Raw genomic sequence first — 24,429 nt, forward strand, 5'->3', positions numbered from 1 at the left:
GGGTTCCCCCGATGTGCCGCCTTCCTCTTGCTCCTCGTCGTCCTCCTCTTCCGAGGGACTGACACTCGCAGCTTCAGGGACCTCCTCCTCACCAGCTGAAAGTAGGAAGGCACAAGAGTAGCTTTAGAGTGAGGACAGGGCGTCAGCGAGGGAGGCATGAGTGGTGGCATTATGCGCATTGGTCGGACAGTGGCAAAGGATGTAGATCTGAAGCGCAAGGGGAACGAGAGAGGTCCAAACGGTCATGTCCTTACCATTGGGGCCCAGCACAGGGTCGGCATCTCCAATTGCAACGGGGCCAATCACCCGGGCACCCATGAGTCGACCCACGCGCTCCTCCAGGTCACTGAGCTCCTGGAACTGGGCACGGCCTCCCCCGGTGACAGTCCGGCTCTTCAGATTCTGGGCCAGCTTGGCCTGCAAGAGAAAGGACGGCCTCTAAGTACAGTGTGGTGCCCTGTTGTTGTGTGCACTGCCTCCCATGGTGGAATAGCTTGGCCAGTGTGGTGCCCTGTTGTTGTGTGCACTGCCTCCCATGGTCGAATAGCTTGGCCAGTGTGTAAAGTGCAGAAAGTGCTATTGATGTTCATGCCAGTGCCATAGCTGCTGGAGGAGGGCTGGCCATTAGGCCTTTGAGGTCCCTTTGCCCATAATGTGAGGTGCACACGCAAGGATGAGGAGGACACTGGAAAGGGTACTCACCCTGACCAACCGAGTGAGGTCGTTAAACTTTTTCCGGCATTGGTCACCAGTCCTGGGGACATCGCTGTTGGCTGTGACCCTCTGGGCGATTTCCCTCCAGGCTCTCCTGTACACCCTCTTGGGAGCCTTCTTGCCACTGTCCAGGCACAAGATATCTCTTCTCTTCTCCAAAGCCCTAACCAGCACCTTCAAATCATGGGCAGAGAAGCGCTGCGCTCGCTCACGGGCCCTCTGCATCCTTGCTGGCGCTATTTCTCTCCAGCAGCAGTGTTTAGGCCTAGCTGGAGGGCTGCAGTATCCAGGGCGTGGCAGCAGACCAAGTCGACCCTTCCCCCTTTAAGAGCTGGCCGGCGCCAGGGTGTCTGCTGTCAATCAAAACATGACCGCACCTGCGCTGCGCCCGGCCTCGGCGGTATCAGTCTGCACCGCCGGCTTAGCGCCTAAAGATAGGGGTGCAACGCCAGTTTTAGCGCTCGAGCAAGCTCCTTGGCCAAAGCTACTGAATATCGGCGAAGTGGCCTCCACTTTCCGGCGGGCGCAAACTTTAGCGCCCGCCCGACTTTACCGCCTCAAAAGTGGCTATACTGAATTTCTAGGCCTTTGTGTCTTAATGCGAGGAGCATCGTAATAAGGTGGATGAAATAGCTGCGCAAATAGATGTAAACGGATATGATATAATTGGGATTACGGAGACATGGCTCCAGGGTGACAAAAGACTGGGAATACACCATCCAGGGGTATTCAATATTCAGGAAGGACAGGAAAAAAGGAAAAGAAGGTGGGGTAGCATTGCTGGTTAAAGAGGAGATTAACACAATTGTAAGGAAAGATATTAGCTCTGATGATGTGCAATCTGTATGGGCAGAGCTGAGAAATAGCAAGGGGCAGAAAACGTTAGTGGGAGTTGTATACAGACCCCCAAACAGTAATGCTGAGGTTGGGGATGGCATTAAATGGGAAATTAGAGACGCATGCAATAAGGGCACAGCAGTTATCATGGGTGACTTTAAGCTACATATAGATTGGGCTAACCAAATTAGTAACAATACTGTGGTGGAGGAATTCCTAGAGTGTATACGGGATGGTTTCCTGGACCAAAATATCGAGGAACCAACTAGAGATCAGGCCATCTTAGACTGGGTATTATGTAATGAGAAAGGATTAATTAGCAATCTTCTTGTCGTTGGCTCAGAGACTAGGGTCCTGAATTTAAATAAAGGAAACTACGATGGTATGAGGCACGAGTTGGCTAGGATGGATTGGGAAACGTTACTTAAAGGGTTGACGGTGGATAGGCAATGGCAAACATTTAAAGATCGCATGGATGAACTACAGAATTTGTTCATCGCTGTTTGGCATAAAAATAAAACAAAAAGGTGACTCAACCGTGGCTAACAAGGGAAATTAGGGATAGAATAAGATCCAAGGAGAGGACATATAATTTGGCCAGAAAAAGCAGCAAACCTGAGGATTGGGAGCAGTTTAGGATTCAGCAAAGGAAGACAAAGGGATTAATTAAGAGGGGGGAAATAGATTATGAGAGTAAGCTTCCGGGGAACATAAAAACTGACTGTAAAAGCTTCGATAGATATGTGAAGAGAAAAAGATTGGTGAAGTCAAGCATAGGTCCCTTGCAGTCAGAATCAGGGGAATTTACAATGGGGAACAAAGAAATGGCGGACCAATTAAATACATACTTTGGTTCTGTCTTCACAAAGGAGGACACAAATAACCTCCCAGAGATGTCGGGTAACATAGGGTCTAATAAGAGGGAGGAACTGAATGAAATCAGTATTTGTAGGGAAATGGTGTTAGGGAAATTGACGGGATTGAAGGCCGATAAATCCTCAGGGCCTGATAATCTACATCTTAAGGAAGTGGCCCTAGAAACAGTAGATGCATTGCTGGTCATCTTCCAAAATTATATGGACACTGGAACAGTTCCCATGGATTGGAGGATAGCTAATGTAACCCCATTATTTAAAAAAGGTGGTAGAGAGAAAACGGGGAATTATAGTAAGTCTGACATTGGTAGTGAGGAAAATGCTAGAGTCCATTATAAAAGATGTAATAGCAGAGCACTTGGAAAACAGTGACAGGATCGGACAAAGTCAACATGGATTTACAAAAGGTAAATCATGCTTGACTAATCTAATGGAATTTTTTGAGGATGTAACTGGTAGAGTAGATAAGGGAGAACCAGTGGATGTAGTGTATTTGGACTTTCAGAAGGCGTTCGATAAGGTCCCGCATAAGAGATTAGCGTGCAAAGTTAAAGCACACGAGATTGGGGGTAAGATACTATCTTGGATAGAGAATTGGTTGGCAGACAGGAAGCAAAGAGTTGGAATAAACAGGTCTTTTTCCGAGTGGCAGGCAGTGACTAGTGGGGTACCACAGGGATCGGTGCTAGGACCCCAGCTATTCACAATATATATATAAATGATCTAGATGAGGGAACTAGATGTAATATCTCAAGTTTGCAGGCGACACAAAGCTGGGTGGGCGTGTGTGCTGTGAGGAGGATGCAGAGAAACTCCAGTATGATTTGGACAGGTTGGGTGATTGGGCAGATGCATGGCAAATGCAGTATAATGAGGATAAATGCGAGGTTATCCACTTCGGTGGCAAAAACAGGAAGACAGATTATCTGAACATAGAAACATAGAAGATAGGAGCAGGAGTAGGCCATTCGGCCCTTCAAGCCTGCTCTGCCATTTAATCTGATCATGGCTGATCATCCAATTTCAGTACCTGCTTTCTCCCCATATCCCTGGATCCTTTTAGCCTTAAGAAATATATCCAACTCCTTCTTGAATATATTTACTGAATTGGCTTCTACTGCCTTCTGTGGTAGAGAATTCCACAGGTTCACCACTCTCTGGGTGAAGAAATTCCTCCTCATTTCTGTCCTAAATGGCCTACCCATTATCCTTAGACTGTGACCACTGGCTCTGGACTCCCCGACCATCAGGAACATCATTCCTGCATCTAGTCTGTCCAGTCCTGTCAGAATTTTATAAGTTTCAATGAGATCCCCTCTCATTCTTCTAAACTCCAGCGAGTACAAGCTCAATCGACCCAATCTCTCCTCATACGTCATTCCTGCCATCCCAGGTGTCAGCCTGGTGAATCTTCGCTGAACTCCTTCCATGGCAAGAACATCCTTCCTCAGATAAGGCAACCAAAACTGCACACAATACTCAAGGTGTGGTCTCACCAAGGCCCTGGAGAACTGCAGCAAGACATCCTTGTTCCTGTACTCAAACCCTCTCGCTACAAAGGACAACATACCATTTGCCTTCTTAACCGCCTGCTGCACCTGCATGCTTACCTTCAGCGACTGGTGCACAAGGACACCCAGGTCTCGTTGCACTTCTCCTTCTCCCAATCTATTGCCATTCAAATAATAATCTGCCTTCCTGTTTTTGCCACCAAAGTGGATAACCTCACATTTATCCACGTTATATTGCATCTGCCATGCTTTTGCCCAATCACCCAACCTGGAGTTTCTCTGCATCCTCCTCACAGCACACACGCCCACCCAGCTTTGTGTCGTCTGCAAACTTGAGATATTACATCTAGTTCCCTCATCTAGATCATTTATACATATAGTGTGAATAGCTGGGGTCCTAGCACCAATCCCTGTGGTACCCCACTAGTCACTGCCTGCCACTCGGAAAAAGACCTGTTTATTCCAACTCTTTGCTTTCTGTCTACCAACCAGTTCTCTATCCAAGTCAATACCTTGCCCCCAATCCCATGTGCCTTAACTTTACATGCTAATCTCTTATGCAGGACCTTATCAAAAGCCTTCTGAAAGTCCAAATACACCACATCCACTGGTTCGCCCTTATCTATTTTACCAGTTACATCCTCAAAAAATTCCAGCAGATTAGTCAAGCACGATTTACCTTTTGTAAATCCATGTTGACTTTGTCCGATCCCGTCACTGTTTTCCAAGTGCTCTGCTATTACATCTTTTATAATGGACTCTTAGCATTTTCCCCACAACCGATTTCAGGCTTACCGGTCTGTAATTCCCCGTTTTCTCTCTACCACCTTTTTTGAATAGTGGGGTAACATTAGCTACCCTCCAATCCATGGGTACTGTTCCAGATTCCATCGAATGTTGGAAGATGATCAGCAATGCATCTACTATTTCTAGGGCCACTTCCTTAAGTACCCTAGGATGTAGATTATCAGGCCCTGGGGATTTATCCGCCTTCAATCCCATCAATTTCCCTAACACCATTTCCCTACAAATACTGATTTCTTTCAGTTCCTCCCTTTCATCAGACCCTATGTTCCCCGACATCTCTGGGAGGTTATTTGTGTCCTCCTTTGTGTAGACAGAACCAAAACATGTATTTAATTGGTCTGCCATTTCTTTGTTCCCCATGATAAATTCCCCTGATTCTGACTGCAAGGGACCCACGCTTGACATCACCAATCTTTTTCTCTTCACATATCTATAAAAGCTTTTACAGTCAGTTTTTATGTTCCATGTGAACAGCAATAGATTGGGAAAAGGGGAAGTACAACGAGACCTGGGTGTCCTTGTGCACCAGTCGCTGAAGGTAAGCATGCAGGTGCAGCAGGCGGTTAAGAAGGCAAATAGTATGTTGGCCTTCATAGCGAGAGGATTCGAGTACAGGAGCAAGGATGTCTTGCTGTAGTTGGACAGGGCCTTGGTGAGACCACACCTTGAGTATTGTGTGCAGTTTTGGTCACCTTATCTGAGGAAGGATGTTCTTGCCATGGCGAGAGTGCAGCGAAGATTCACCAGACTGATACCTAGGATGGCAGGAATGACATATGAGGAGAGATTGGGTCGATTAGGCTTATATTCGCTAGAGTTTAGAAGAATGAGAGGGGTATCATTGAAACTTATAAAATTCTAACAGGACTAGACAGACTAGATGCAGGAAGAATGTTCCCGATGGCTAGGGAGTCCAGAACCAGGGGTCATAGTCTAAGGAGTATGATAAGGCATAGTCTAAGGATAAGGGGTAAGCCATTTAGGACTGAGATGAGGAGGAATTTCTTCACCCAGAGAGTGGTGAACCTGTGGAATTCTCTACCACACAGCGCAGTTGAGGCCAATTCATTAAATATATTCAAGAAGGAGTTAGATATATTTCTTAAGGCTAAAGGGATCAAGGGATATGGGGAGAAAGTAGGGACCGGGTACTGAATTTGGATGATCAGCCATGATCTCATTAAATGGCAGAACAGGCTCGAGGGGCCGAATGGCCTACTCCTGCTTCTATCTTCTATGTTGATTAATACTCTGTCCAACGGTATAGCTACTGTTTGGAGGCCTATAAACTACTCCCACCAGTGTTTTCTGCCCGTTGTTCTTTCTTATATCCACCCATGCTGATTCTACTTCTTGATCTTCCGAGCCAAGTTCTTTTCTCACTACTGTCCTTATGTCATCCTTTATTATCAGGGCTACACCCCCTCCTTTTCCATTCTGCCTGTCTTTTCGAAACATCAAGTGCCCTGGAATATTTAGTTCCTAACCTTGCAGCCATGTCTCTGTAATGGCTATTAGATCAAAGCCATTTATCTCTATCTGTGCCATTAATTAATCTATCTTATTACAAATGCTTCGTGCATTCAGAGAAAGAGCCTTTAATTTTAACTTTTTACCATTATTCCCTGCTTTCACCATATTCGCTGAAGCACTATTACCGTTAAACTCTCTGTCCCTTCCTGTCACACTCTGCTTATCTTTACCCAATTCACTACACTGCTCCATTGCCTTGACTTTTCTCTTTAGATTTCTAAATTTCCCTTCACCTGACCCCCCCCCCTTTAATTTAAAGCCCTATCTACAGCCCTAGTTATTAGATTCGCCAGGACACTGGTCCCAGCCCGGTTTACGTGGAGCCCATCCCAACGGAACAGCGCCCTCTTTCCCCAGTACTGGCGCCAGTGCCGCATAAATCAAAACCCCTTCCTCCCACACCACTCTGAGCCACGCATTTAAACCTCGGATCTGCTTGTCCCTATGCCAATTTGCATGTGGCTCAAGTAACAATTCAGAGATTATTACCTGTGAGGTTCTGCGTTTTAATTTGGACCCTAGCTCCTCAAACTCTCTCAGCAGAACCTCATTCCTAGATCTACCTATGTGGTTGGTTCTTACATGGATCATGACACTGGATCCTCCTCCTCCCACTCCAAATTCTTCTCCAGCCGCGAGGAGATATCCTTAACCCTGGCTGGCAACATAGCCTTCGGAACTCCCAGTCGCGGCTGCAGAGAACAGGATCAATTCCCAGACGATACTGTCCCCTACCACAACATTCCTTTTCACTCCCCCCACCTGAATGGCCTCCTGTACCACATTGGTCAGTTTGCTCATCCATCCTGCAGACTTTGTCCTCATCCACACAGGCAACAAGAACCTCATACCTGTTGGATAAGAGCAAAGGCGAGGCTCCTCCAGCACTGCACCTGGGGGTCCCCTTACCTGCCTGAGTTGCAGTCACACCCACCTGTACCTGACCACTAACCAGACCTGTACCACTACCTAACATAAGGGGTGTGAGGGATTGGATGTCTTTGTGATACTTGGTTGAAGTTTCATATTATTAGCGAGTGTGGTTTCCAGGGCAGAAAGGTCACTAGCTTGAGTAGCAAAGGCACCATTATCAGAATAGATGGATTTCTGTGACCTGGTCACAGGCAGGTCATTTATGTACAGATTAAAAAGAAGTGGTGCTGGAACTGATCACTGAGGAAGGCTACTGTTTTGGTATCTCCATGAGCTGGTTCGATTGGCCACGTGTACTCTAAAACGTCGGCCCCGTAGCAGTAATTTAACCAAGGAGTATGGCAGGACTCTAGGGCCTAGAAATTGGGGTGAGGCGCCAAACTGGCGCCAAGTTCGCCTGGGCGCAGATTTTTGCGCAGCGTTCGGAGCAGTAGCGATCGTCAGATATTCAGCCTCAGTGCCCCTAGAGGGAGACGGGGCGTGGCTCGAGGCGCTCCGCGTCCCTCTTAGGGCGCTGAAAGTGAATTTCGCAGCGCAACGTGCCGCAGCGGGCACACTGCGGTACTGCAGGCCTTCCTCCCATTGTTAAGGGGGAGGGGCCTGCAGCAGCGCGAACCCCGATCGCGAGTGCCGGCAAAAGAGCCCGGCACCGTGGAGAAGTGCCGGACTCTTGGGAAACAGCCGGCAATGCCGCGAGGGGGGGGGGGGGGAGATCTGGAGGCCGGGGACGGAGGTGCTGGCAGGCGGCCGCCGAAAAAACCGGCCGCCCCGCACCTCCACCTTAACTTGCGCCTCTGCCGGCGCAGTAAGGCCCCGTGAACCGGGCAGCGAACGGCGCAACAGCGGCATTCGCTACCAAATATCGCGATCGGGGCGCTGCGCACACCGATGACGTCATCGGTGGCGACGCAGCGCAACAGGCTAACGCCACCATTAGTGCCCCTGCTGAATATCGCGGGAGGCGCAGCCAGTGGCGCTACAGCCACTGGCTGCCTCTTTAGGCGCTAACAGGTGGCGCTACTCACCCAATTTCTCCCCCTAGATATTGTCATCAGAAGACTAGTATGCCAGACAGTGTGTGTCATAGGCTGCTGTTCCAGTCTTAAGGTTTTTCTGAAAGCCATTTCAAATGATGGTGGTTAGGGATAGCAATTGGTCACAATTGCTGCAGCCATGGTGGAAATCAGTTGGTCTGAGCTCAGCGTGGCATTAACTGGAGACATACACTGGCGAACCAGTCGCTTGAGCATCTAATAGCAAACACTGAGGAGTGAATTGGTCGGTAGCTCGCTAATAACTCTGGGTCCTTGCTTGGCTTAAGTAAGCGAATGATCTCTGCTCGACACCATACTGCTCAGATTCGGCCTTCCAGGAAGACTCACGTGAAGAAAAATGATGGCTGATCGGGGGTCTAGGTTCAGATACCTATTGATCACCTACTGGGGAGGAGGCATTCAGGGCCTCTGAAGCTCTAAGATGACACATTTAGATGTTTAAAACAGTTAACAGGAACTTCATGCCAACAGCATGTAATCACTTAGGGACTTATTATCCCTACAACTGATGGGGGTGGGGGGAGTGGGGAAGAACAGTGCAATAAAATATCCATAACAACTTTCTTTTCTGTCAAAACTATATATATATAACATTGTACAGAAAATAGCAGGTAAACCACCATCAAATCCTGGAATGAAACTGGTAAATCTTTAAAATACAAGAGAAAGTATTGCACGGGGTGTATTCACTTTGTTTTTTTTTTTACATTGTGCCTAATATGGATATCAGTGATCGTTCTTTAGATGTGAGACAACCTGCGTGAAAAATAAGAAGCACGACCAAGTTTCTGTGACTTTCTTGAAGGAGTCTCTCTCACATATGGAGAACTGTGATTGTAATATATTGGAACTAGCTGGAGTGCCCGGCGGTGCCGAGGCTTTTTCGAGGGCATGTTGTTGTTGGAAGAGAAAGCGCGACTGTGGGGGGAAGAAAGAGAGCGACTGGGGGGGGGAAGAGAGAGAGCGACTGGGGGGGAAGAGAGAGAGCGACTGGGGGGGGCGGGGGAAGAGAGAGAGAGCGACTGGGGGGGCAGGGGAAGAGAGAGAGCGACTGGGGGGGGAAAGAGAGAGCGCGACTGGGGGGGGGGGAAAGAGAGAGAGCGACTGGGGGGGGGAAGAGAGAGAGCGACTGGGGGGGAAAGAGAGAGAGCGACTGGGGGGGAAAGAGAGAGAGCGACTGGGGGGGAAAGAGAGAGAGCGACTGGGGGGGAAGAGAGAGCGCGACTGGGGGGGGGAAGAGAGAGAGCGACTGGGGGGGGGGGGGAAGAGAGAGAGCGACGGGGGGGGAAGAGAGAGAGCGACGGGGGGGGAAGAGAGAGAGCGACGGGGGGGGAAGAGAGAGAGCGACTGGGGGGGGAAGAGAGAGAGCGACTGGGGGGGGAAGAGAGAGAGCGACTGGGGGGGAAGAGAGAGAGCGACTGGGGGGAAGAGAGAGAGCGACTGGGGGGAGAGAGAGAGCGACTGGGGGGGAAGAGAGAGCGACTGGGGGGGAAGAGAGAGAGCGACTGGGGGGGAAGAGAGTGAGCGACTGGGGGGGGAAGAGAGAGAGCGACTGGGGGGGAAGAGAGAGAGCGACTGGGGGGGAAGAGAGAGAGCGACTGGGGGGGAAGAGAGAGAGCGACTGGGGGGGAAGAGAGAGAGCGACTGGGGGGGGAAGAGAGAGCGCGACTGGGGGGGAAGAGAGAGCGCGACTGGGGGGGAAGAGAGAGCGCGACTGGGGGGGAAGAGAGAGCGCGACTGGGGGGGAAGAGAGAGCGCGACTGGGGGGGAAGAGAGAGCGCGACTGGGGGGGAAGAGAGAGCGCGACTGGGGGGGAAGAGAGAGCGCGACTGGGGGGGAAGAGAGAGCGCGACTGGGGGGGAAGAGAGAGAGCGACTGGGGGGGAAGAGAGAGAGCGACTGGGGGGGAAGAGAGAGAGCGCGACTGGGCGGGAAGAGAGAGAGCGACTGGGGGGGGAAGAGAGAGAGCGACTGGGGGGGAAGAGAGAGAGCGACTGGGGGGGAAGAGAGAGAGCGACTGGGGGGGAAGAGAGAGAGCGACTGGGGGGGAAGAGAGAGAGCGACTGGGGGGGAAGAGAGAGAGCGACTGGGGGGGAAGAGAGAGAGCGACTGGGGGGGAAGAGAGAGAGCGACTGGGGGGGAAGAGAGAGAGCGACTGGGGGGGAAGAGAGAGAGCGACTGGGGGGAAGAGAGAGAGCGACTGGGGGGGAAGAGAGAGAGCGACTGGGGGGGAAGAGAGAGAGCGACTGGGGGGGAAGAGAGAGAGCGACTGGGGGGGAAGAGAGAGAGCGACTGGGGGGGAAGAGAGAGAGCGACTGGGGGGGAAGAGAGAGAGCGACTGGGGGGGAAGAGAGAGAGCGACTGGGGGGGAAGAGAGAGAGCGACTGGGGGGGAAGAGAGAGAGCGACTGGGGGGGAAGAGAGAGAGCGACTGGGGGGGAAGAGAGAGAGCGACTGGGGGGGAAGAGAGAGAGCGACTGGGGGGGAAGAGAGAGAGCGACTGGGGGGGAAGAGAGAGAGCGACTGGGGGGGAAGAGAGAGAGCGACTGGGGGGGAAGAGAGAGCGACTGGGGGGGAAGAGAGAGAGCGACTGGGGGGGAAGAGAGAGAGCGACTGGGGGGGAAGAGAGAGAGCGACTGGGGGGGAAGAGAGAGAGCGACTGGGGGGGAAGAGAGAGAGCGACTGGGGGGGAAGAGAGAGAGCGACTGGGGGGGAAGAGAGAGAGCGACTGGGGGGGAAGAGAGAGAGCGACTGGGGGGGAAGAGAGAGAGCGACTGGGGGGGAAGAGAGAGAGCGACTGGGGGGGAAGAGAGAGAGCGACTGGGGGGGAAGAGAGAGAGCGACTGGGGGGGAAGAGAGAGAGCGACTGGGGGGGAAGAGAGAGAGCGACTGGGGGGGAAGAGAGAGAGCGACTGGGGGGGAAGAGAGAGAGCGACTGGGGGGGAAGAGAGAGAGCGACTGGGGGGGAAGAGAGAGAGCGACTGGGGGGGAAGAGAGAGAGCGACTGGGGGGGAAGAGAGAGAGCGACTGGGGGGGAAGAGAGAGAGCGACTGGGGGGGAAGAGAGAGAGCGACTGGGGGGGAAGAGAGAGAGCGACTGGGGGGGAAGAGAGAGAGCGACTGGGGGGGAAGAGAGAGAGCGACTGGGGGGGAAGAGAGAGAGCGACTGGGGGGGAAGAGAGAGAGCGACTGGGGGGGAAGAGAGAGAGCGACTGGGGGGGAAGAGAGAGAGCGACTGGGGGGGAAGAGAGAGAGCGACTGGGGGGGGAAGAGAGAGAGCGACTGGGGGGGAAGAGAGAGAGCGACTGGGGGGGAAGAGAGAGAGCGACTGGGGGGGAAGAGAGAGAGCGACTGGGGGGGAAGAGAGAGAGCGACTGGGGGGGAAGAGAGAGAGCGACTGGGGGGGAAGAGAGAGCGCGACTGGGGGGGAAGAGAGAGAGCGACTGGGGGGGAAGAGAGAGAGCGACTGGGGGGGAAGAGAGAGAGCGACTGGGGGGGAAGAGAGAGAGCGACTGGGGGGGAAGAGAGAGAGCGACTGGGGGGGAAGAGAGAGAGCGACTGGGGGGGAAGAGAGAGAGCGACTGGGGGGGAAGAGAGAGAGCGACTGGGGGGGAAGAGAGAGAGCGACTGGGGGGGAAGAGAGAGAGCGACTGGGGGGGAAGAGAGAGAGCGACTGGGGGGGAAGAGAGAGAGCGACTGGGGGGGAAGAGAGAGAGCGACTGGGGGGGAAGAGAGAGAGCGACTGGGGGGGAAGAGAGAGAGCGACTGGGGGGGAAGAGAGAGAGCGACTGGGGGGGAAGAGAGAGAGCGACTGGGGGGGAAGAGAGAGAGCGACTGGGGGGGAAGAGAGAGAGCGACTGGGGGGGAAGAGAGAGAGCGACTGGGGGGGAAGAGAGCGACTGGGGGGGAAGAGAGCGACTGGGGGGGAAGAGAGAGAGCGACTGGGGGGGAAGAGAGAGAGCGACTGGGGGGGAAGAGAGAGAGCGACTGGGGGGGAAGAGAGAGAGCGACTGGGGGGGAAGAGAGAGAGCGACTGGGGGGGAAGAGAGAGAGCGACTGGGGGGGAAGAGAGAGAGCGACTGGGGGGGAAGAGAGAGAGCGACTGGGGGGGAAGAGAGAGAGCGACTGGGGGGGAAGAGAGAGAGCGACTGGGGGGGAAGAGAGAGAGCGACTGGGGGGAAGAGAGAGAGCGACTGGGGGGGAAGAGAGAGAGCGACTGGGGGGGAAGAGAGAGAGCGACTGGGGGGGAAGAGAGAGAGCGACTGGGGGGGAAGAGAGAGAGCGACTGGGGGGGAAGAGAGAGAGCGACTGGGGGGGAAGAGAGAGAGCGACTGGGGGGGAAGAGAGAGAGCGACTGGGGGGGAAGAGAGAGAGCGAGAGAGAGCGACTGGGGGGGAAGAGAGAGAGCGACTGGGGGGGAAGAGAGAGAGCGACTGGGGGGGAAGAGAGAGAGCGACTGGGGGGGAAGAGAGAGAGCGACTGGGGGGAAGAGAGAGAGCGACTTGGGGGGAAGAGAGAGAGCGACTGGGGGGGGAAGAGAGAGAGCGACTGGGGGGGAAGAGAGAGAGCGACTGGGGGGGGAAGAGAGAGCGACTGGGGGGAGAGAGAGAGCGACTGGGGGGGAAGAGAGAGCGACTGGGGGGGAAGAGAGAGCGACTGGGGGGGAAGAGAGAGCGACTGGGGGGGAAGAGAGAGCGACTGGGGGGGAAGAGAGAGCGACTGGGGGGGAAGAGAGAGCGACTGGGGGGGAAGAGAGAGCGACTGGGGGGGAAGAGAGAGCGACTGGGGGGGAAGAGAGAGCGACTGGGGGGGAAGAGAGAGCGACTGGGGGGAAGAGAGAGCGACTGGGGGGAAGAGAGAGAGCGACTGGGGGGGAAGAGAGAGAGCGACTGGGGGGAGAGAGAGAGCGACTGGGGAGAGCGAGAGAGCGCGAGAGGAGGAGAGAGCGCGAGCGGGAAGGAGAGCGCGAGAGGGAAGGAGAGCGCGAGAGGGAAGGAGAGCGCGAGAGGGAAGGAGAGCGCGAGAGGGAAGGAGAGCGCGAGAGGAAGGAGAGCGCGAGAGGAAGGAGAGCGCGAGAGGGAAGGAGAGCGCGAGAGGGAAGGAGAGCGCGAGAGGGAAGGAGAGCGCGAGAGGGAAGGAGAGCGCGAGAGGGAAGGAGAGCGCGAGAGGGAAGGAGAGCGCGAGAGGGAAGGAGAGCGCGAGAGGGAAGGAGAGAGAGAGGGGGAAGGAGAGAGAGAGGGGGAAGGAGAGAGCGAGAGGGAAGGAGAGAGCGAGAGGGAAGGAGAGAGCGAGAGGGAAGGAGAGAGCGAGAGGGAAGGAGAGAGAGAGAGGGAAGGAGAGAGAGGGAAGGAGAGAGAGAGGGAAAGCAAAGGAGGGAGAGAGGGAATGAGAGAGAGAGAGAGGGAGACAGAGGGAGGGAGAGAGAGAGACAGAGCGGGAAGGAGAGCAAGGGGTGGGGGAGAAACGGGGTGGGGGAGAAACGGGGTGGGGGAGAAACGGGGTGGGGGAGAAACGGGGGGGTGGGGAGAAACGGGGGGTGGGGAGAAACGGGGGGTGGGGAGAAACGGGGGGTGGGGAGAAACGGGGGGTGGGGAGAAACGGGGGGTGGGGAGAAACGGGGGGGTGGGTGGGGGGAGAAAGGGGTGGGTGGGGGAGAAGGGTGGGGTGGGGGAGAAGGGTGGGGTGGGTGGGGGGGGAGAAGGGTGGGGGGAGAAAGGGGTGGGTGGGGGGTAAGGGGGGTGTGGGGCGGAAGTGGGTGTGGGGGGGAAGTGGGTGTGGGGGGGGAGAAGGGGGTTGGGGGGGAGAAGGGGGTGTGGGGGGGAGAGAAGGGGGTGTGGGGGGGAGAAGGGGGTGTGGGGGGGAGAAGGGGTGTGGGGGGGGGGGAAGGGTGGGTGTGGGGGGGAAGGGGGTGGTGGGGGGGAAGGGTGGGTGTGGGGGGGGAAGGGGGTGGTGGGGGGGAGGGGGGAAGGGGGTGTGGGGGGGGAAGGGGGTGTGGGGGGGGGAAGAGGGTGTGGGGGGTGTGAGGGGGAAGGGGGGTGGGGGGGAGGGGGGAAGAGGGTGGTGGGGGGGAAGGGGGTGTGGGGGGGGTGCGGGGGTGGGAAGGGTGGGTGTGGGGGGGGGAAGGGTGGGTGTGGGGGGGGAAGGGTGGTGTGGGGGGGGGGAAGGGTGGGTGTGGGTGGGGGGGAAGGGGTGGGTGGGGGGGGTGTGGGGAAGGGGGTGTGGGGGGGAAGGGGGGAAAGGGGGGTGTGGGGGGAAAGGGGGGTGTGGGGGGAAAGGGGGGTGTGGGGGGTGTGGGGGGAAAGGGGGGTGTGGGGGGAAAGGGGGGTGTGGGGGGGGAAGGGGGGGTGGGGGGGATGGCGGGGGGGGAAGGGGGGTGGGGGTGTGTGGGCGGGGGGGGGAAGGGGGGGGTGGGGAGCCAGCAGACCCTCTCCCAGTGTTGGTCCCTGTCTGGGCCAGAAGCCTGGGACTGGAGTTGCGCTGCTGGCCGTTGGAGAAGCCTAGGCCTCGGGACCCTGTACTGACATGGCAAGGGGTGGGGGAGCAAGTGGTGGGGAAACATGAAACTTAAAGTACTTATAAAACATTTTTGGTAAATCTTTCTATAACATACACTTTACAACCTCACCAATCTTTTTATTAAAAAAGGGGTCATCACCTCTCAGTGTGTTGTATCACAAACAATGGCCGCCGCTTGCTTTTCAGTTGGAAAGATTAGGCCCCGCCCACACAGTCGATTGTCTGTCTCGGTCACCAGGACCCGATTGGGAACACTGAAGCCCCACCCACTCTATGTTCCTGTACTAAGATGGCTGCGCATGCACTCTGTTACACACTGAATCAAAATGGCGTCGCACTGAAACTTTTTGCCCTCCTTGACAAAGATGGCTGCCGTTAACCTGGGGCTGTCAGCAGAAGAAATTTCCTCAGCTGCAAACACAGGATCTTCAGATTATTATTCGGGGCTTGCGACCTACCCCAGTTGCTTATGAAGCCTCCCCACCTATTGACCCCGGAATGGAGCTGAGGCAGCACACCCTCTCCCCTCTGCCAGTGTTTGTCTCTGTCTAGGCCGGGAGCCTGGGACTAGAGTTGCGCTGCTGGCAGTTGGAGAAGCCTAGGCCCCGGGCCTGGAAAAACGGTGAAAGGTAGGAAAATTATAGAGGTTAGAGAAAAGATTTACAAATTAATTAACTTTTTTAAAAAACAATTTGTGTTTTAAAAGCAACTTTTTTTTTTGCTGGAAATGTAGATTTGAAAAGAAACACGCAGAAAGCGGGAAAAAGAAATGAACAGTTTCGAATCAAGATGGCGGCCACTCACCTTGGTTCAGAACGATAAGGCCCGCCCACACACGCACCGATTGGTCAACCATCAGGTCACTGAACTGTAGGATTGGTCAATCGTCCTGTCACTCGACTGTAGGATGGCCCGCCCGCACACGCAATGAACCCGCCCCCGTGACGCAGCGATTGGTCGACCGTCGGGTCGCTCGACTGTACGATTGGTCAACCTTCACGTCACTCGATGCTAATGAGCGGAATTTTGAACGTTTTTTGGATACCGTTGGAACAATTTTTGTCCGACCAAAAAGTAAATATGCCTACAAGAGTCCCCTAATGATGAGCTTTCTTTTGATATAACGTATGTGTAGGTACGCTCTATAACTTTTGATTGTATAGCCGGACAGAGAGACAGAAAGACAGACAGAGCGACATACCGTTTTATATATATAGATGCTTGTTTGTTGTGTCAAACCATTTAGACAAATAGGTTTTAGAGCCGTGAACCAGAATCAGAGGTGCTGCCTGGATTGTGTCCTGCTGAATGAACTGGCAGCAATCGCTAGCTACATAGCAAGGTCTTACAATGGCCTATGAACAGGATCTTTCAACATCTCGATCGCTTGTCTTCTCAGAACAAAGCAGCAGCAAGAGCTATAATTCTGAACAAATCTCTGCTCGTTAGCTCTACTATTTTGATCAATGTGAAAGTGACCTCATGAAGGTTTAATATGGTAGTCTTAACCTCATGTATAAGATTTGTGTTATGGGAGCTGGTCAATGTTTAGGGTTATTATTTTGTGAACCAAGGAGCTGTAAGTTTAATGTTGTAATCGAGTGGAATCTGTTGTGTTGGCCTTTATACTTTGAATAAAACAGATTTGTATGTTATACCTTGAGCTACATGGTCGAACAGAGCAATTATCCTCCCATTATTCAAAGACTAGGAGGGTATGTGGGCACTCATGTCATTTCCTGTCAGTAAATGATAGAAACAAGGATGTTCTGTTTAACCCTGGGCAATGCTGCTTTACTAGGTACAGTACATATATGAACACACTTCAGCAAATAGGAAGCAAAGACTCAATAATGAGAATGATCATTGGCACACAGCACAAGATATATATCTGGTACAGGCCAGAGTTTGTAATCGTCCCATCAAGACAGAAAATCATGAGTACAAATAGCCTTAATCACTACCTGTGCAATTCAGAATAATTCTCACAGAGGCTACAACATCATTATAGGACAAGTTAGCCTGAAGACCAAAACTGTTTGAGTTAAATAATATATATTTATGATCTAAATGCATAAATAACTATCAGTTTACCTAAAGACATAACTACCTATGCCTATGGCTAGACTTCTGATCAGAAAGAATCAACAAACCACAACTTGTGAGATAGAAATCCAAAACTTACACTGTATAACACATTAGACATCAAAGATAAGTACAGATAAGGGAAGCCATTTGGTCCATCTAGCTTGCTCTTCCTTAGAAATCTTGACATGCCTCTGCTTCCCAGAATACTATTTCAGGTATTCTGCAAGAAGAATTATTTTCTAACAACAGTACTGAACATGCCTTTCCATAGTTTGTACCTTTGTCGCCTTTCTTACAGTCATAATTGAACTTGAAATAGTGCTCCAGATTTTTTTTATTGCACTTGTCATATATCTTTATTTGCTCCTTTCTTGTTTGCTTCCTTTCAAGGCTATAGATTGCTTTTCTAATACTTTGACATAATCTAACATAATTCACTGCTCATCCCCATCACTATCACTTCCAAAAAAAGTTTCCCCTTAGTTGACCAAGCTGTACCCTCCCATTATCTCACACCCAATAACTGGATATGGTTCTCGAATAACACACTATTGGGAACCAGTGGACCACTTGGGGTGCAACAGATGTGCTCAATGCCTGTTAATATGTTATTGCAGTTTTGATGTATGTTTGAACATGACTACCATCACTATAGCAATGCACTGCCATTCTTCTCAGAAAATCACCTCAAATTTTCTTGGCTGCATTTCTTACCTTACCCATGCTAATCTGGACAAATTGCCTAAGGATAAGACATCTGTAACAGCATTTTAAAATCACTAACACTGGATGCTGACGTGAAAAAATAAAGTTGCAGTGCTCCCATAAGAATCTCCCAAGTCACCTATGGAAAGCCAAATTAATGTAAACTGATAAGTCTATCTGTCCTATCTGCACAGATTATCCACAATCAAGTTTTATAATAAGTAATATAAGAACATAAGAATTAGGAGCAGGAGTAGGCCATTTGACCCTTCGAGCCTGCTCCATCATTCAAAAAGATCATGGCTGATCTTCCACCTCAACTCCACTTTCCTGCATTATCCCCATATCCCTTGATTCCCTTAATATCCAAAAATCTATCAATCTCTGTCTTGAATATAGTCAATGACTGAGCCTCCACAGCCCTCTGGGGTAGAGAATTCCAAAGATTCACCACCCTCCGAGTGAAGAAATTTCTCCTCATCTCAGCCCTAAATGGCCGACCCCTTATTCTGAGACTGTGACCCCTGTAACTACCTCTGCAAACTTCTTAACGATTACTTAATTTCCTACTGCTCAATCAAATGCTATAATAAGAAAGGCATCACTATTATCAATTAAGCCATTCAACTCGCTCAAACCATATGCTTGAGTGGAGTTTTATTTCAGGACCTTAACAGATCTTTTTAATATGATACATGCAACAATGTAATTGCGGGTTGTTATAACCATAGTCCACAATATATCTACATTTTAAAGGAATACAGTCCACAATATATTTGCATGGTAAAGAAAGATAAATGACTCACCCAACAAGATTTCCTCTGTCCTATCCAACTGTGCTGGGTGTAGGTCATAATCCAACAGCTCCTTATAACGCTCTTCCAGGTCCTTACTTCCCTCATCTGAAAACCCGTAATCACAGAGAGCAACACTGGAAGGCAAGATTGAGGCAAACACCCTATGTGGAGCTTTGTGGCTTGCAGAATCACCACCTAGTGAAGAACAGGACATGGAATTAATGTTTAAATGAGACAATTGTGTTATATTTTTACCACAGACAATACTTAAGACTAATGAAGCAAAGTACATAATCTAATGGGTGCTGCAACAACACCAGTTCAACAAGCAATAGCTAACTTTGCATTTGAATTTCTCTGTTTCAAATTACACTATAACAGTTCAACGACAAAGAGATATAGATACATAGGGAGTGAGGTGGGGGGGTGGTGGGGGTTTGGAGAGAGACAGACAGACAGAGAGAGACAGACAGACAAACTGATTGATTTTGCACAGGAGTTCAGAGATACAAGAGAGCACATGCTCAGAGATTGAGCATAGACTAGAAAGCAAGCCCATGCAGCAAGCAGCATACAAAGAGCACAAAGGCACGAGTGCTATATACTGTACTAGCTGGGGGGGCCCGGCGTTGCCAAGGTTTTTTTGTAAAACGGCAGTTTACAGGGCCGCGCAGTTGACGGCCGGCCGCTGCCGCTCCCCTGCTCTGTGTCTCGGGCCGAGCGGTTGTGAGGCCCGGCCCGGCCTGAGTGACCCCAACTCACCTCCCGCTCCGGCGGGCCGCCGCAGCTGCCCCACTCGCTGTTGAGTAAAAGCAGTGAAAAAAATGGCGGCTACGTTTCGGGAGGCTGCAGGATTAGGTCCCGCCCACACACGGAATGAAATGCTCCCCGTGACGCACCGATTGGTCAACCATCAGGTCACTGAACTGTAGGATTGGTCAACCATCACGTCACTCAACGCTAATGAGCGGTAGGATTGGTCAACCGCTAATGAGTGGATTTTTGAACGTTTTTTGCATACTGTCCGAACAATTTTTGTCTGACCAAAAAGTAAATACGCCTATGAGACTCCCCTAATCATAAGCTTTCTTTTGATATAACATATGTGTAGGTACGCTCTATAACTTTTGCATGTATAGCGGACAGACAGACATACAGACAGACGGATCCTTTTATTTATATATATAGATGAGTGAAAAAGAAAGGGAACCAGCATGCACAGGAGACAGACAGCACATGTGAGTGCAAAAGGGTGCAAGTGTGTACATACAAATGCAAGAAGAGATCAACTCCATGCAGCAGACAGCATAGGGAGTACAGAAAAATGCATGTGCAAGAACAAGTGCAAAGGAATGAGCATGAACTCTGGGCAAAAGTGAACAAGAGTGCAAATGCAAGGAGAGACGGAACTCACGTGTCCAAGTGTTTAAGCGTGTGCATGCATGACACAATGGCCTAGATTTTCTGCTATTGGCATAGTTTAGGCCCAAATGGCTATCAAACTTTAGAAACACTTAGGTAGAAGTGTGTTGTTTGCACTCAGTTTCCAAGGTCAGCTCATTAATGTAACTTCAGATGCAGATTAGGTCGATGTAGGCAGCACACTAGTAGTGGGAGTGGAAAATAGTATGTAAGTGAAATTTAACGGGATGGGGCCACAGAACTATACAACAAACAAGGAGGCCATTTGGCTCATTGTGTCTGTGCCAGCTCTTTGCTAGAGCAATCCAAAATGAATCCTACTCTCTCCCCAAAGCACTGAACCATCCTCTGCTACAAACATTTATTAATTTTTCCCTTAAATAATGACCCATCCACTCCCTGCAGCAAACCATTCCATGCCCCAACAACTCTCTGTTAGAAGAAAATTCTCCTCACTCTCTTAGTGACAATTTTGAATGACTGCCCAAGCAGAGGAAATAGTTTATTCACGTTCCAATAATTCTTCACAGTTTAAAAAACTCATCAGGCCAATTAATCCATGCAACAGAGATCATGTAGCATTTACTTGAGAAAGGCAGTATATGCATGCCTGCTTCCTTCCTGGCATTTTTCCCCAGAGCCCGCTCCCTCCCCGGCAGTTTTCCCCAGAGCCCGCTCCCTCCCTGGCAGTTTTCCCCAGAGCCCGCTCCCTCCCTGGCAGTTTTCCCCAGAGCCCGCTCCCTCCCTGGCATTTTTCCCCAGAGCCCGCTCCCTCCCTGGCAGTTTTCCCCAGAGCCCGCTCCCTCCCCGGCATTTTTCCCCAGAGTCCGCTCCCTCCCTGGCAGTTTTCCCCAGAGCCCGCTCCCTTCCTGGCAGTTTTCCCCAGAGCCCGCTCCCTCCCCGGCAGTTTTCCCCAGAGCCCGCTCCCTCCCCGGCAGTTTTCCCCAGAGCCCGCTCCCTCCCCGGCAGTTTTCCCCAGAACCCGCTCCCTCCCTGGCAGTTTTCCCCAGAGCCCGCTCCCTCCCCGGCAGTTTTCCCCAGAGCCCGCTCCCTTCCTGGCAGTTTTCCCCAGAACCCGCTTCCTTCCTGGCAGTTTTCCCCAGAACCCACTCCCTCCCTGGCAGTTTTCCCCAGAACTCACTCCCTCCCCGGCATTTACATTTTTTTGAATAAGCCCGCTCCCGTAACGAGCCGGAAGCACGCATGCGCAAAGCACTTCTATGCAGCTTCCAATTCCTTGGCAGCAGTTGCGTCCATGCATGTAGGGGTGGGGGGTGGGTGGGGTGGGGAATGAGGGTGGGGGGGGTAGGGTGGGGGGGGTCTGCAGGAGAAAGACTGAGTGAGTCTGCAGGATTGAGAAACAGCAGAAGCAACAAGACAAAAACCGAGAGTGCAGAGGAGCACATACCCAGGGACAGTGAGAGCGATACACTGTATAAATGTAGCAGAGAGAGAAAATGGATAAACATATCCAGAAGATGAGACCTAAATGCAAGAAGGTGAAGAAGAGTGGGAGATAAAGAGTGTGAGAAGGAAACAGAATATGAGGAACCAAAAGAAAACTAAAAGCTGTCAGCTGTGGCTCAGTGGTAGATCTCTTGGCTCTGAGTCAGAAGGTCACGGGTTCAAATTCCACTCTAGAGACTTCAGCACATAATCCAGACTGACACTCCAGTGCTATACTGAGGGAGTGCTGCACTTTCGGAGATTCCTTCTTTCGGATGAGACGTTAAACCAAGGCCCCGTCTTCCCTCGCTGATGGAGGTAAAAAACATGGCACTTTTTGTAGAAGTGGAAGGGAGTTTCCCCAGTGTTGTAACCCCTTAAATCCATGTTTTCAATCCAAAGTAAATAATCCTATTTCTTGGATTTTATCCTCGTACTAAAAAGCTCCAAAATGTGGGGCCATTCTAGTTGCCCTCCTCTGCACCTTCTTCAGAGTCTCAGTATCCTTCATCAAATGCAGGAACCAAAACTGGACACATACTTCAAGTGTGGCTGTATCAGAGTCTTATATAGGCCAAGTATAGTGCTCTTCATTTTGTACTCAATGGTTTTAGTAATATAAACTAAAATCTTATTTGCTTTCCCTATTGCCACTTCGCACTGCTTGGGCATCTTTAACAAGTGAACAACTACTAACCTCAGGTTTCTTTCTTGATCAGTTCCCTTTAACAGATACCCTGGCAGAGTAAAGATATGCCTGGAGTTTCCCAACACCAAGTCCACGAAAGTGTATTTGTCCACATTAAATGGCACACAAAGGCCCACTCACCTAACTTAACTAAATTGGCCTGGAACATTTTTGTATCATCCGTGAATTTATGAATGGTTCCATTTGGCCCTCCTCTGGATCATTAATGAAAATGATGAACAGCAAAGGTCCCAAATCAAAGTCCTGCTCTACTCGCAACTGTGCCCCAATCAGATCCACTCCCATTAATAACAACCCTCAGCTTGCATGATTTCAATCAGCTACCTATACAATATAATAACTGCCCAATAATCCCATGAGACGCCATTTGTTCTAATAGCCAACTATGCAACATCTTATTAAATGCTTTTTGGAAGTTAAGGTGTGGAACACCAACCAGACTATCTTCATCCATAATTCGAGTCACTTCTTCAAAGAACACAATCAAGCTAATGAAGTAGGACCTCGGTTTCCTAAAGCTATGTTGGGTATCTTTTATTAACCTATCAAACCCCTCATCATTTTAAAATCTTCAATCATATCCCCAACTAAATATCTGTTTCTCCAAATAACCCTAATTATTAAAAATGATTATATATAATGCTGTTCAACAGCTTCTCCGGCACAAAAGTCAAACTCAAAGGGCGTATTTCCATGGTTCGATTTATCGCCACTTAAACAATAGGGCCAAATAAGCCACTCTCCAATCTGTGGGAAACCCACAACGAGGTATTGCACATATGACCTCGCCCATTTCCCTGTACACTCTGGGGTAAATTAAATTGGGTCCTGTATCACGATAAATTTTAAGCACCTTAATCTTAAAACCATTTCTGTGGCTACTTCTAATGAAGAATTTTTTCTACACATTTATCCTGTAAAACTGAGTCCGTGGCACTATCTTCAGTAGTGAAAAATAATGCAACATAATGATTTAGCTCATCAACCATGTCTGTATCCTCATAGATAACTTATCTTGAAAAATCCTCCAAATGACCAATGTGGTCGATTATTATTCACTGACTACTAACATAGCTAAAAAAAGCCTCGCCATCTCTACTGCAATTGCGGAGTGTCCTTTTTTCTAAAGGTCAAACTTAGAAATGTGTACTTTGGTGGGGAGCCTTGCTCGTTGGCAGCACATACTGGGAAAGCATGGGTGCACAGCTCACACTTTCCCTTCATTAAAATTCAAGGTTGGAAAATCGTGGTCAACACACCTGTGATTTCCCAATGTGTGTGGCTAGAGGATAAAGCTATTACCCCTTCCTTCAGTGCTGTAGCACATTTATAAAATTGGGTCTCTCGTGACATTTTATAATTCCTAATATTGGTTTTAGTTATCCTCAACTACTTTTAAATTTTCTGTATTTTCTTGACAATTGAATCTTTTATACAACAACCTGCATTTATATAATGCCTTAATGTGAAAAACAATGCTCCACGGTAGTTCTGAGGCGTGAAGAAAAAATGGAAACTGAGTCACTGAAAGTGATATTATTTGGGGTGACCAAACACTAGGTCAAAGAGGTCGATTTTAAGGAAGGTCGTAAAGGAGGAGAGCGATTTGGAGAGGTGGAAGGTCGAGGAGTAGTGAAAGGTTGGTTTAGGAATTTGTGGGGAGGGCAAAGAATCCGAGAGGGGAGAAATGAAAGGAGGCATTACAACAGGAGAGAGGGCCTGAGGCGTAAAGAGAAAAGAAGAAAAAGATAGAAGTGATGGGCTCGGGTTGGAGCAGCAGCCAAAATGCACAGGCAAATGGACATGGGGAAGCTCAGGTTATATAAGCATGACAAAGATTAGGATGGAGATGTGCTGTAGTAAATGGAGAATAGAGAGGAGACAATAGGAAGCAGTCCAAAGTTAAAGTCAGAGGTCCCGTGGTGGGGTGAAATTGATATAGGTATCAACAAACTATTGTCCAGGTTCGGAGGCAAGTGTGGAGGGCGAGTGAGTCCAGGAGCTATTTGAAGGGTAGAGTATCGAAGGACGCTTTGCTAGAGGTATACCCATGGAAAATGAAGAGCCAAGGAGGTGTGGAGAATCGGTCGTGGGACAGCAGAGGTTGATCCAGTAGAGTTGAGTAGTGGCCTCGATGATTAGTAGTACACACCAACGGATCCAGTATAGCAGCGGAGAGATGAAATGGAGTCAGCGACAGTGGGAAGCAGGCTGAAAGTGGTAGAGCAAAGGTCATTTGGCAGCAGTGGAGCAGAATCTGGAGCATGAACTAGCAGAAACAGATCAGAGCGAGCTCAACGTAGAGTGAAAAATTCCCGTCAGAGGAGCAGAAAACCGAGGACGCAATAGCAGACAAGATAATTGAATTGAGACGACCCAGCAGAGAATACAGACTCCGTAGAAAATGGCAGCGAAGTTGGAGGTTTCTATAATATCTAGAAGTAGTGGAGAAATGGACTTTGGCCCAAGAGAAGTGAATTTCTG

General features: G+C 50.6%; 1 protein-coding gene across 7 annotated transcripts in view; it reads right to left on the reverse strand.

The window, feature by feature from the left end:
* The window catches only part of LOC147122003 (protein odr-4 homolog), a 440,279-nt gene that overhangs the window by 313,374 nt on the left and 102,476 nt on the right, over nt 1-24,429 (reverse strand). For all 7 annotated transcript variants that reach the window (XM_085982624.1, XM_085982628.1, XM_085982625.1 and 4 more), the window contains one exon: nt 18,378-18,563. In XM_085982624.1, coding sequence (XP_085838750.1) covers nt 18,378-18,563 — 186 coding nt within the window. The remainder of the gene's footprint in view (nt 1-18,377; nt 18,564-24,429) is intronic.

The sequence above is a fragment of the Somniosus microcephalus genome, chromosome 3 (assembly GCF_052327205.1).
Source record: "Somniosus microcephalus isolate GS21.2 chromosome 3, FLI_Smic_1.0, whole genome shotgun sequence".
Taxonomy (NCBI): Eukaryota; Metazoa; Chordata; class Chondrichthyes; order Squaliformes; family Somniosidae; genus Somniosus; species Somniosus microcephalus.